The sequence below is a fragment of the Stegodyphus dumicola genome, chromosome 2 (genome assembly GCF_044657685.1).
Source record: "Stegodyphus dumicola isolate Sdum_Otavi_A_Nest chromosome 2, ASM4465768v1".
NCBI classification, from domain to species: Eukaryota; Metazoa; Arthropoda; class Arachnida; order Araneae; family Eresidae; genus Stegodyphus; species Stegodyphus dumicola.
In genome coordinates, this window is record NC_140769.1 from 217935865 (window position 1) to 217950542 (window position 14678).

Genomic DNA, 14678 nt, shown 5'->3' on the forward strand with positions numbered 1-14678 from the left:
TGGTATTTGCAGTTTAGTTGGAATATTAGAAATTTTTCACTTAAGAAGTAGTAAACTAGATCAAAAGGCTTTAATTTTAAGGAATTAATATCACTTCATTTTTAATGAATTGAATCACCCATATGCTGCACGAATAACATCAGTTGTATTTGGACTGTGAAAATGTGCTGACTGCATGGACATTTTCACACGTATAGTAAAAATAGGTAGGAATAGAAGGAGATATTTATGATATATTTTTAACAAGGAGATAATATAAATATGGACCGCTTCCTCTAAATGCTCTTCCGTGATGTCAGCCCACCTTAAGCAGATACTTACACTACGATAATCAAATTGAATTCTAAAGTGTTTTTCAGCACTTGTTGCATTTCATTTGCAAGCGAAATTAATTTTTAAACAAATCTGTTTCGGAGATTAATTATGTACTATTTTTGGTTGCAGGGAAGGCAACGATGTGGACGACAGGATATCTATAACTTATCGACAGCTGTTGAAAATGGTATGCAAGTTTGCAAACGTATTGAAGTCCAAAGGTAATATTTTAAAATTTTACCTCATTATATAGATACGGCCCACCAGCGGCCGAGCGGTAAAGACGCTGAACACTGGTAGTTCGGTCCGAGGTTCGAATCCCGCGAACGGGCTGGCTGCATGGGCGTTTTCGTGGTTTTCCCCATGTGTAACGTGTATACGAGCCAGTTTCCCTTAGAAAGTCCTCCACGAAAGGCATCCCTCCCCTTAGGCAGATAGCCCTAGTGTGCTTTGCCATAATTAAATACACCAACACCATTATATAGATATAAAATGTTATTCTTAATCTAAAAATTTCCGGAAACAATCAAAAAGACACAGAGTTAGTCAGAAATTGTAATTAAAATCAATTAGTTATTTTTCTATCTCAAAATCTCAGCCATTGTGTGTTCTATATTTGTGTGCTCGGATAGAAGTAATATATTTTATGAATAATTTTTGTTTGTTTTTAAATTTTTTAAGAATAAGAAATTTCTATTCATAGTTGTTCATAATAAACTGTGAGTTTTTGATAATACACTACATTTTAGTGTTTTAAGAATTACTTTCATAATTTAAAAAAATGTTTTGTAGAAAATGGTACATGAGAATTTATAAATAATCACATAGGGTTATTTTTTTTTTTTTTTTTTTTTTTTTTTCCCGTTTTTAATTGTTTCGTTTCGAGAGTCAGTAAAATGTTATGCCTTAACATTATCGAAAATATCAAATATAATATTAAAAACAAAACATTACGCTCAAAATGTTAAGTATAATATTAAGTGATAGTAAGTAAGCGTATCGAGCCCTTTACAAAGTCTGAAATAATAATTAATTCATGATATAATAGGTAACAAATGCTATCATTCTTTTTTAATTTTAAGTGCATGTAAACCTATGTAATTTATTTTGCTCTTTGACAGGTGTAAGGAAAGGAGACAGAGTTACGATTTATATGCCAATGATCATCGAAGCAGTCGCGGCCATGCTTGCTTGTAGTAGAATTGGAGCGATTCATAATGTTGTTGTAAGTTACTTTTCAAGATTTATTTTGCACGTTACGGTATGTTAATTTTAAATTAGGTGAGGAAAATCTTCTTAAAAATAAATGCAGCAGAAAAATCTTTTACTGTTATGTATGCTAATAACATAAGCATGTTTTACATAGGATATTCATGATTACATTAGCTAATTACAGCAATGAGCCCAAGTGGCGCAGTGGCTAGCGCGTCGCGTAGCAGCACCACAGGTCCCGGGTTCGATCCCCGGGTTGGGGGGCAGGGATGAATCAGCCTTTTTGCGACAAGCTGACCACTTGCCTGAAGCATATGCTCATCCACCCCAGGGCCCACGCACTAGAAAGCAGATATAGTGCACTGCCTGCCATGGCTCTTTAAGGGCTGTTTGTGCCGCTGAGTTTAGTTTTAATTACAGTGATAGTTTTATGCAGTCAAATCTCACTGTATCGAAACCGGTTCGTAGTGAATCCCCGGATATAACGAATGAATTTTTGGTTCCTCTCTATATATTCAGAATTATTTTATGCAGCTATAAAGAACCTCCAAAAATATGAAAATTCGGATATAATGAACTTTATGGATAATTTCGACTGAAATAGCTTTCGCATTTTTCATAATTTCTTCTGAGTTTTTCATAATTTCTTCTGACTTCTGAGTTTTCCAGTACCCTTCTCTTTCTCTATATACTAAACAAAGGCTATTCAAGGCAGGTACAACAGACAATTCTTGGAAAACCGAGATGCACAATAAGCATATCTTAGGACATCGTACTATGCTCACGAAAATCGTTATTTATAATTATAAATGTGTATTTGGAGAAAAGAATCTAAATACTTACTTTTATGTTAAATAATTTATCGTACAAAACTTTTAACGTATCGTGAAACTAAAAAATCTGACGTGGACACCACATGACTTCCTTGTATGGCCTATTAAATTATACACATTTTTACTGCATTTCAGTAGATATATATTTCTCATTCAATTAAAAAAAACACATAAGGCAAAAATACATAAAACCTCAAAACGCTTTCATTAAATTTGTAAAATACAGAAAAACTTACAACACCAAATACAATTAAAAACACTTTAAAAAAATTCTACAATTAAAATTGGAATTTCATCGCAAAAACCAGGAAACTAGAGGGCAAGAAGACAGATTTTTCAGTGCACAAAACTGAAAGTTTGCTTTTGGTTCCGCTCGGTAAAAAGTCACTGAAGTTGGTGCAGAAACTGACTTAATTCACTGTTCTACTAAAAGTTTCAAGTGGAAACAAATGGTGGATTTAGGCTTAATACTACTTAAACAACTTTTAAATTGTTGATAATTCTACAACTATTAAATGCAGATTCAATAAAGCCATAAAATCTTTAACCGGGGAACATAAGAGCAACATAATTAATTCTTTTCTAAAGGAAAAAATGCACAATTTACCAACATATAAGAATTAAAAAAAAAAAAATTGAGCTCACTGAGCCGGGTAACAGAATGGGTATGTATATATACAATTACAAAACAATTTTTAAAAACAAAATATAAACATGCCTAGTTCACGCATTTAAGCTGCTGAAAAATTAGCAATAAAGACACAAAGTAAGAATTTAAGAACAATTCAATTTTTGGTCTTTTTGAAAAATTAGTTCTTAATTTCTTACTTTATGTCTATATATATATAGGAAAAAAAATTAAAACCCTTCCATTAAAATATTAAAAGAAAAAGCCATTAAAATATTTAAAGAAACCTATCTTTTTTCCAGAAACACTTGTAAAATGAAATTCTTAAGAAAATTACAAATAATTAACTAAAAATGTTTTTTAAGAAACAACAGGAAAAATGGAAAAAATTCGAGTATAAAAATGTTTACAAATCCTACAAATTTATTTAGTCCTACAAATTAAAAACTAAACTGAAACATAAATTTAAAAAAAAAAGGTACTACAAATTAAAAACTAAAAAAGAAACATAAATTGAAAATTAGAATCTAAAATATAAATGGCCTAGTAAGGCTAATGATCAAATAACAAGTAATGCAAAAGAATAAAAATATTCAAACAATTTTCAGAGATGAAAATTTAACTTGAATGTTTTATAAAAAAATAAATTATTAAATTCATTTGAAATAAATTATTTAAAATGGATTCAGAAGAGGGGGGGGTTTTTTGGTCGGGTGTGAACGTACGTACGCACAGATTTCACAAAAAAATCTCTTTTAAATCCATTTTACAATCCGTTTTGGATAAAACAGTCCTTTATTCTGCCCGTGCGTACCGATGTAAAGCAAAAACATGGTTCAAATGGATTCGAGAGTGGTCAAAATAGATATTTTAGTTGAAATGTGATGCCCGAAATATTTAGCTATTACAATACTTCCTTTACTTTGTATAAGGAAGTAAAAAGAACAAGTAAATAAGTAAGTAAAGAATTGTACATAATAAAAACTACAATTCGCTATTAACATAATTTTTTTAATTAGATTTATTAATTCCTTCTTACCATATGGTGAAACTGAAAAAGAATGACAAACAAATTTAATAATTGCGCATAATAAAAACTGTAAATAACCCTTAACATAATGTTTTTAATTATATTTATTAATCATCTCTTTTGTAATAGAAGTAACAAAGCTAAGTAGTTTTATATTTATTGTTATTCGCCAATTAATTTTTACATTTTTTACTGTGGGATAATCCATTTATCTTCACAGATCGGACTCAGCGAATCAAACTGTCGGTTTCTTGAAATTCACTGAATTTAGAGAGTCACATTTCTTGAGCAACAGTTACTTTGAAACTTATCTATATAAGAAACATATTGAAATAGACACCATTCTAGTTAGATTTTAAAAAACAGAAATATTAACCAATGATACAAAAATACTTTAATTATGAAAAATTAAGGTGGAGTTTCTAAACGCTGCTCCCAATATGCTAAATTTGGTCAAAAACAATTTTTTTCCAGCATATTTATTCAATGCCTCATGACTGCACGCCCTGAATGTGTAGGATTTTTGTGGTTTTACCAAAAGATAGCATGAATACAAGCCAGTTTCCATTAAAATGGTATCCACGAAGGCACTATTTTTATGTAGCAAATATCTCTTTTTGCTTGTTTTAATGACCTAACCTAACTATAACTCTTTTCTTTTAAATCTTGAATTAGAATTTTTTAAGATAAAAGCTTTTAATTGTTCTGCGTTAAATGGTGAAATGCAAGTTTACTTAACTTCTTTGATTGCTACAATAAACAATAAGTTGTGTGTATTAAGAAATAGAAATACAGAGGCACACACAATCCTGTATGTGGCATGGGTAGATGAAATAGATCATGTAGTTAGCAATTTCTGTCTGTTGAACACATCTTGAGCTTGATAGTACAATCCGCGCTATCTCTTCATCTTGATAGTATTATCCGCGCTACAATTTGAAAATGAATTTTTAATTACGGTTATATTTAAGACAATTAGAAATTCTAATATATTAATTACACATATGCATGCATGTACATTACAAAATGTGCACATTAACTCAAATGGACCCGTTTTATTAAGTGAAGTTTAAAATTTTAGGTTATGATGCTCAAGGTTGGGATAACATGTCTCCTTTTGAAACAGTTAGAAAAGGGCAAGGAGCCATTAAAAGAAGTATAAAGAAAATGAAAACTAGAATACTCATCGCAGACTTTCATCACTGCCGAGAAGAGATTCTGCGCTTTGGAATGAATGATATCGTCTTCAATAATGAAATAATGTTGAATGATAGATTGATCACAGATATGATACATTAATAATTAGCTTGTTATGCATATTTGTGATCCTTGTGAAGTTTCATTGACATCAAGTACTCGTTACAAGGTTTATTACCACGAAGCGAACTTCTAAGAATTTGACATAAGTAAGGCGAAAGTTCGAGCAAATGTACTTTGAAGGAAGAAAATTTACAAAAGAAAGAAAGGAAAAAAGAACACGTAAAATTCGGTTATTTTGAAGCGGTGACTTTTACGGTGATTTTATTTAAAGTTCAATTTATAAATTCTTCTTGAATGCAATAAAAAAAGTATGGCCACGCTGTCTATCTTTAGAAACCTTATGTTTCAGCATGTAAATTTACATACATTATTTTAGTTTCGTGATTTTTTGCAATATCGACAATTTTTATTTGCAGTTTTTTAATAAAAGGTATTAATAGGAATATGCTTACAGATTAAGCAGTTTCTCGCTGTTAGGAAATCATCTGAATAGATATTTATCTATTTATTTTTTCACTCAAATCACGAATTTCATTATGCAATCTATTGCTATTCCTAAGAGTATTAATGTATGTACAATTCTGTCGAAGAAATGTTTATAAATTTTATACTGTACTCATTCGCTCATTAAATTTTAAAACAAACTTTAATCATTCCTGAAGGCTGATAATACCAAAACACATAACTGACGGAATTCTTAACAACAAATCTTTCGGATTCCTTGAGGGAATTTTCTTCAAAACTGAGAGGAAGCTGAGCAAATTCTCACTGTCTTTTATAAGGCGCCGAAGCCAATCACAGGTGCAAACTTCTATCTGATGGAGAACACCTCGAAACCTTGGCCACGATAAGCCCACCCTTAGCCACGATAAAATTCGTGGACTTTATTTAAGGTTACCGTCAGACAAATGAAACATATCAGTACAACAGCGTCTTATATCACTTCAGAAGTTCTTGTTTTTGACACAGTGTTGTCCTCAAAGGCATGCTGCAACATTTAAAGGCTTTTACAGCAGAAATTCCGAAACCAAAATTTAACGCATGTGTCTTTGCTTAATTGCATTCGCCATTTTGAGAAATCACCAAAGCAAAAATTTTATTCATTAAAAACGAATTCGTTTGCATACGAGAAAACGAAATGGAATCCGGATTCTTGAACACCTTGACGAATATCCATCGGAAAATAAACTGTGCTATCGTTCGAACTCTAACGCAGAACTTTGGAATTTTGGACTATGGTGAGGTCCACTGTAAAACCATCCTTGTTTCTTTCTAATACATCCATATGAAGCATATCTATGTCTGAATTTTTATTTAATGTACGGTAGTTTATTAAAAATTGCTGCATATTCAGAGTATCTGGAATAAAAGTATACTCAGATTGACTTCCAATGCAATATGATTTTTACTAGCAACTATTAGTACATACATACTAATATACTACATAAATGATACAGCTGCACGTGTAAATGTTCTCTCAGTGCAGCAGGTATTTGAGTTTGGAACTAGCTTCCTGTTGCCGGCAGGCACAGATCAGCTCTTTTTAATAAATTTGCGCATAGCGATTTTAGTTCATTGTGCAATTTGAAATTTGTCTGGATAAATGTTAACGAAGATATGGTTAGCATACGCTCTACGATGGAAGTTTTTGATGTGATGGTGGTGATACTATTTTTATATTCTCTACATGTTCTTCACTAATTTGCTACGACTCACCAAAAACATTTCCCATTGTAAAATTTTCTGCAGTTGTATCTAAGAATTTAAATACAACTTGAAAAAAAAGAATATCCCCGAATAAAGTTACGCAAATGAAATTAGCATGCTTTTTGGTTCCATTTGGATGTTCTTTTATTTGGAACACTCCTTAGTGTATAATGTTGTACGCTGCTCTGATAAGTGAGGTGGTTAGAGCTCTAGTTGCTGTGCTGGGCTCGGAATGAAGTCACAGAGAAGGTTTTATGTTTGTTAATGTGTAACGTTCGTATGCTAAAATACTGGGGAGCTGAAAGTTGTCTCGTATGACTTGGAGGTAGGTAAAGAGGGGTGGAAAGCACACCATTCGTTCTCTCGAGGAATTCGAACACAGCTTGGTACTCTTCTGTTATTGGGACCAGATTCTGAAATGTATATATGTATGCATGTATGGATGGATGGATATGTTCATGTTTGCGTGTATACATGCATATGTGCGTACATATATTCATATACACGTACGTAATACGTATTATAAGGATTTTAAGTTTTACTAACGTTTGTTTTATTTTTAAAACTTTGCTATCCTCTCTTATTTTCCATTTCCGGTCATAATAAGCGCGAGTAGAAATTGTTTATGCTAATGAGGTTGCAAACTGTATAGGTATTTAAGAAGTGGCTTCTAGCCAAGAGAAGAGAACAGCCTTCCTGTTGCCCAGCCACGCCTGTGCTTTTCAGTCAGTTCATGTCTGTCAGTTAAGACCAGAACTTAGTTCCTGCTGATATACTAAGACGTATTGTAGTATTTGGATTTCTCTCACTACATACGTAGTGTCAAAGGGCCAATCTTCGCGTTAATAGTCTCTGTAAAGCATTTAAATTTAATTCTTGCTTAGTTAAGTTAGTTTGTTTCTTATTTTCTACGTTTTAGACCAAAAATGCTCTGTATCCCAAAGAGCGGCTGTACGCTGTGAGAAATAAAGGGTAAAGTTAACCCTTCTCATTTATGTTGTCTCTTCTACGCACACACGAACATAGCTTGAGTAAGCTCTCTGTTCCTACTCAGGACTCCAGTAATGTTTCCTAAGGCAATTAAAAGGAATAGCAGTCCTGACAATATATGCACATACTTATATACATAGATTTCTGAATCTGGTCCCGATAACCGTAGACTACTCCGAACTGTACCTTTAATCGCCTGTGTCGTCGCCCCATTGTGATACACTTTAGGTGACGTTTTTGGTAATGAGACAGCTAAATTACCATTGGGTATTGACCATTCCCTACAAATGCATTAAACTGCCATCTGAAACAAGAACAATATATAATGCTATACTGCCATCTGAAACAAGAACAATATATAATGCTATACTGCCATCTGAAACAAGAACAATATATAATGCTAAATTACCATTGGGTATTGACCATTCCCTACAAATGCATTAAACTGCCATCTGAAACAAGAACAATATATAATGCTATACTGTTAGAATCTAATATAAAAAGTCGTGAACGAAAATGATAGGAAGCATTTTATGTTTACATCGTTTCTCTCTCTTAAATAATTATTTGTGTGCGATTTAGCAGTAATCAAGGTTACAACCTAATTTTTCCTACAGACATCGTGAGAAATCAAAAATTACATCAATTAACCTTTACATGTTGCACAACGACAGGCTTCATTGAAGTAAAGCATTATATCGTCATATGCGGATTTAAGTAACCATCGTTTTTCAATAGTGTTAATAGTTTCTCCCCAAAACTGATTGTTAATTTTTCAGATTTGGTTCTCATTTTAAAAAATAATTTCGTAGAATAGTTCATCGAGGTCTTCCAACGAATGTTATTTTTCGATTATCAGGGAAGTCATTAAATAGAACAAAAACAGAAGAATTAGCAAGATCATAAAGACTTCCAGGAAAATCAGTCTGAATGTCAACGCTATGAACGTAGTAGAAATGTTTCACGGAACGTGCACGTGTAAGTGCAGTAAAAAAAAAAGTTAGCTAAGATTTACATAAATTTCTACCAAAAAATAAGCTTTAATGCAACGTAAGTAAATTTTTGCCTGGAAATATATGTATAAATGAAGTGAAAGATAGGAGAGTTTTAAGTAAATATTTATTAAAATTTAATATATATATACGAACTGGGAAGAGAGAAGATTTGCTTAAAAAGCAAATTGCGAAAATTTGTCTTTAAAACTTACAATGAAAGCATTGTAATGTTTCGTAAAAACATACGAAAATGTAAGTTATGCATAGTGTAAGGTAAAAATAAACGTAAGCATTTAACTGTTTTTTGCTGGACGTTTAAAATGATAGTTTTACTTTTTTTTATATGAAGGATTATTCATAAATTATAACCATTTTTCAAGTGCAGTTAACAAATATAAACTGCTTGCAATATATTTATTCGTAAAATCTTTAAAAATCCATTATTCTTGTTTACAACTGTTAGTGTATTCCGCTTTTGTAGGGTTTTTTGCAACAACTGCTTACCATTTTAGGCACTTTAAAACTGTTCTTTCAATTTATAATTTCTCAGAAAATTTTGAGAGTTTAGTACAATGCCAAAATGTATGATTAAATTTGTAAAAGTGTTTAAAACAGCTGCAGTTAAAGAACAATTATAGCATCTGAAGTAATTCCTCAGTCCCAGTTTACATTATGTAGGTTACATTTATCCTAACGTAGTGAAGTTATCGATATTCTAATGTTCTAATCAGGGCTTCATTCTTAATATTAGAAGTGTCGAAGTCCTAAGGAAGGTGAACAAAAAACATTAAATTAAATAATAAATAATTAATAATTAAAATAAAATATAATAAGATTAAAAATGAGTAGATAAAGTAAAATTTTTTATAAAAAATAAAATAATAAATAAAAATTTAAAAATAGTAATGAAAACGAATAAGTGAGCTAAAAGGAAACCATAAAAATTAAATTAAATGATAAAATAAATGTAAATTAATTGTAAGAGCAAATAATAGTGAGGATTAGAGAAAAATGAGGTATTTAAGCAATATTCTTTAAAAAATAGATAAAAGTGCATCCTTATTCTGATTTCTGATGCATTTAAAACCCTCTTGGCCAACTTAATATACAATAAACCCTTGCCAAACATGAGGGTTGCGTCATAAACACATTGCGCGTAAGGCACAATCTCATTCCGCAGAGTTAACTTTCTCTGGAAAAAACTCGTTGGGTAGAGTTCAGCCTAAGAAAGAATGTATTATTTATACACACTTTTAATATTATTATAATTAAAAGGTGAAAAATGAAACAAATATTAATTGAAAGGATTTCTATTTCTGCTTAAAAAGTTCGCACGATACAATTATTTTTTTTTTAAATAGCTGGTGATTTTTCTTGGATAATATCTTACCCAATTCATTAAACGTTTCTCAGTAAGAAGTGGAAAGTTTTTCGATAGCTTTACTAAAATGCTCTCTTCTTTCTTCATTTAGATCAACTTCCATTACAAAAACAAACAGTTCTTGTACCTTATTTAATAATTCGTTCAATTTCTTGCACGTTAAAGGCTCTTTATCTTGTTCACTATTACTGTTTTCTCCGTCGGCTGATGATATAAAATTATCAGATTCTTCCTTTTTCAATCTCGACTTAATTCTTTAATTTCTCCTTCTTATGTAACTGAAAAATCTTTCGCCATCTATTGCTTTTGTAATTTTCAATCAACAGAAATCCTTTAAAATTGTTGGCCCCTCCTGGCCAGCGCTGAGGCCAGTAAGCATTCATTGTTTGTGAAATCACTATTTTCTATGCAAGTTTAATCATTTGTGTGTAATGTCCTATGTTAAACTGCTTCCAAAATGCCATTAGCGTCATCTACTGCGTTATTTGCAGAGATGTTAACATGCCTGTCATAATACGCTTTGAATTTTCTTATGATTCCTTAATCCATTGGTTATGTTGGGTTCTGTGGAAGAATAAAACTTTTACATTTGGATGCAATGTTGTCAGGACTTCAGTCCTGTGTCCGGGGGCATTTTTGAGAATTAGGAAATCTTTAAAACACGGGTTTTGCTTTTCCAAGTAATACCAAAGTTCTTTAATGAATGAATTTTCAACCAGTCATAAAAGACGACTATCGCTAAGCCGTCGAAGCTGTGCAGTGTACCACGTATAATCGAAATTCTCACGTTCTACAAATTAAATGGAGACAATTAAGAAAACATGTATGCGCAAGTCCCCGTTCGATGAGGGTTACTATACAGTCAATACAAATGCTGCCTTCCGATGCGATCGCATTTCGACTTCTATCAATAGTAATTTTTTAAATTGAGGTCTCGGGGAGAGCCATCTTCTTCCCGAGTACCTACCTCTGATTTTGGTCTTTTATTGTACACGACAATTTTTTATTAATATTATCATTCGTTCTTTTCTGAATACTTAATTTTTCAAAATATGTTGAAATACGAATGCCACTAGCAGAAAAAATAAATAATGTAAAATATTTTATAATTATCTAACAATATATGCTTTTTGCAGTTTGGTGGATTTTCTTCAGATTCTTTAGCTGAAAGAATGCTGGATTCTAAAAGTTCTGTTTTGGTCACAGCAGGTACGTTTTGATTAAGTAAAATTATATATAATTTCGATGGCACATTCTGCCTTATTTATTCACAGATATCCTTCATATATAAGGATGCGTTCAAATTGTGGCGTGCTAGCTTTCTTATCAGAATGGCTCACATTATTATTAAAATAGATTTATTAAGGAACTAATTATTTACTATATATTAAAACATCCAGCTATAGGCTGAGAAACATTACACATGGTCATTACATTCGTTCGCGTTTTTCTCGTCTGCCGCTTCTCAGTTTTGCGTCCTCTACGACGACCTCTAACGTCGGCTTTCTTGCAACACCATCTGTCGACGATTATACGTCTAAGCATCAAACTTGTCGTGAGCACAAGATCTAATCGTTAATCTAATCTAGCTAGCGACAGCTTTTGAAATTAAACCAGAGCTAATCGAGTAGAGTATAATTTCTGCATTGTTGATCTTCGCTCAGATCTGTTGGGATTCGCAATAAATATTAAATTTCTGTAGTTTGTTTCCAATATATATTTGCATTTAAGAAAATAAGCAGCTGCTGTTGGATAATTTTGATAGACCAAAGAGGGAAACAAAAATTAAATATCGACACTCCTAAATTTTCTGCGTTAAAAATGGACAATTCATTTAAAATTAACATGGATACGTAATGCCGTGAGCCCTCTCAGCCCGAAAGCGATGTCACTGTACTTTATTACAACTGGTCATACGGTACGTCAGTTCCTGCTATTGAAGACATATTTATAACAAATTTGACTGTTATGTCAGGGATCTTACGGTTTAAAAACCTACCAAGGAAACTGTGCTTATGAAAGTTGTATGATGAGTCACTTTCAGTACTAGTAGATCCAAGAAATTATTTATTAAATTTTGAGCACAAATGTGTAACTACGTACCACACACCATGCTAGAAATAGTTACACTGCCCAGTCATAGCTGAACCAAACATTTTACGAGGGTTAAGTACCTCGTCGCGAGCTATGTTCCAAGTCCCACGTTGCGTGGGCGTAAAATGGAAGCAGTGGCCATCTAAGCTGACGTAAAGACTTCCGTTTTTTCCAAATGCCCCATGTTCCTTTGATGCAACTTTGATAAATATGTGTCTCATAACTTGCTGATTATTATCATTTTTTGGAGTCTACTACTGGAATAATTACCTTGTAATATTACGTAATGTTATGAAATATCCAGTAAAAGAATGCAATATTTGTTTCAGATGGACTCTGGAGAGGAAACAAACTCATCAATTTAAAGCAGCTAGCAGATGGAGCTATTCGTCAGTGTGTTTCAAAGTAAGTTCCCTAAATTTCTGTAAGGAGAATGATTTTGATATGAAGTAAGCTGTAAATTCATTAATCTGTGCTATTAAACATTGAACTAATGGTTTCCAGGTTCACAGAGACGGGTGAAGCAATGAGAGATTAATGTACCTAAAATAGGCTAATTGTAAAAATAATAATTAAAATGCTAACTTATCCTTAAAGAGCATAACTTTATTGTCACTTTACAAATACATTTCATTAGTTCTTAAAATTGCTTCAAAATGCATATATATTCTCTCGTTTCTTCTCTTACAAAGTGAACAAGAATGAACGCTAACATTCCACCATTCTTATTATTTTGAGAAACATAAATAATTTTTTTCTGATTACAGAAAATTGGCTTAAGTTAGGCAAATTATTCGAGAGCTAACTAAGTTTTGAAAAGCATATTCAACGAAGACTTCTTAAGGAAAACTGACTCTTATTGCAACAGGTATGCGGGAATCCGTAAGAGCTGTATTTAGACAACTCAATCAATAAAGGAAAATCGAATCTTGGACAAATTACGAATCTTAAATAGCCTTACCCACTTAGCTATTGTTGAACTTAATCACAGATGAGAATATAAAAATTACGACGAAATAAGACTGTTGAGAAAACTTCTGAAAGAAATAATAAAAAGAGCTGAATAATGTAAATTTGTATCGCCAGTCCCAGTAGGTATAGAAAACCAAAATAATAATGATAATGGTAATGATAATAATAAGAAGAAGAAGAAAGAAAGAAAATAGGACAGCTAGGTCTTTGAGGAAAATCTCAATACTTCCCCCTCTCATATATAATCAGCCTCAACTACTCAGTTAGCAGAATAAGCCGTCTGTTAAGTTTAAAATATATTGTAACTTAATGTATGTCATCGAAATAACGGAAGTAGAAAAAATCATCTTCGATTAATGACTTTTTAATAAATGAAAGACAAATAATGAGGTTTAAAGCATCTTGTCTTAGAGAGCTATACTAATTTTACTAGCAAATAAAGCATTTTTTGAGCAGAAAATGGCAGGATAAAAAAAGTAAACGTAAAAGAAATAAAGGGATAAAATGCAGGCTGTGCAATGTCGATTTCTGTAGATGGTAAAATTTATATATCTACTTGATTATAGAAATATATATCGGCTACTTGAAATACAAAGTATTAAAAAAAAATCTGGTGTGGACACTATGTGACTTTCTTGTACGACCTATTGAATTATATACATTTTTTGCTGCATAGCATTTAAACTTATTTCCTTGAATTTCATTAGAGATATATTTCTTATTCAGTCAGTTCAGTTCTCACTTTGCGGCCTGGCAAAAATACATAAAACTCAAAACATCTTCATTAAAAATTGCAAAATACAGAAAAACATAAAACACCAAATACAGTTAAAACAGTCACAAAAACAATTTTTACAATTAAAATTAAAGTTTCGACCAGCAATTCGACCAGCGTACAAGAAGACAGATTTTTGGGTGCGCAAAACTGAAAGTTTACTTTTGGTCCTACTTGGCAAAAAGACACTGAAGTTGGTGCGCAAACTGACTTGATTCAGTATTCTACTAAAAGTTTCAAATGTAAATAAATGGCGGCTTCATTGGGCTTAGTATCCCTTAAAAAACTTTTAAATTGTTGATAATTCTACAACTATTGCATGCAGATTAACCAAAGGCATAAAAACCTTAAATAAAAGCATAAAAACTTTAACCTTAACTTGTAAAACAAAACTATGATTTACACCAGCATTAGCCTCTTCATTCCCTCCCCTCTATAATAAAAATAGCAATGCCTTTTTCTCGACTGCGCCATTTCTAGATCAGT

At 31.9% G+C, this 14678-nt stretch overlaps 1 protein-coding gene across 1 annotated transcript in view; it reads left to right on the forward strand.

Annotated features, from left to right (window-relative positions):
* The window catches only part of LOC118205469 (acetyl-coenzyme A synthetase, cytoplasmic-like), a 68497-nt gene that overhangs the window by 11075 nt on the left and 42744 nt on the right, over window positions 1–14678 (forward strand). Inside the window, exons 2-5 of the mRNA XM_035377756.2 lie at window positions 445–536; window positions 1437–1540; window positions 11488–11560; window positions 12775–12850. Coding sequence (XP_035233647.1) covers window positions 445–536; window positions 1437–1540; window positions 11488–11560; window positions 12775–12850 — 345 coding nt within the window. The remainder of the gene's footprint in view (window positions 1–444; window positions 537–1436; window positions 1541–11487; window positions 11561–12774; window positions 12851–14678) is intronic.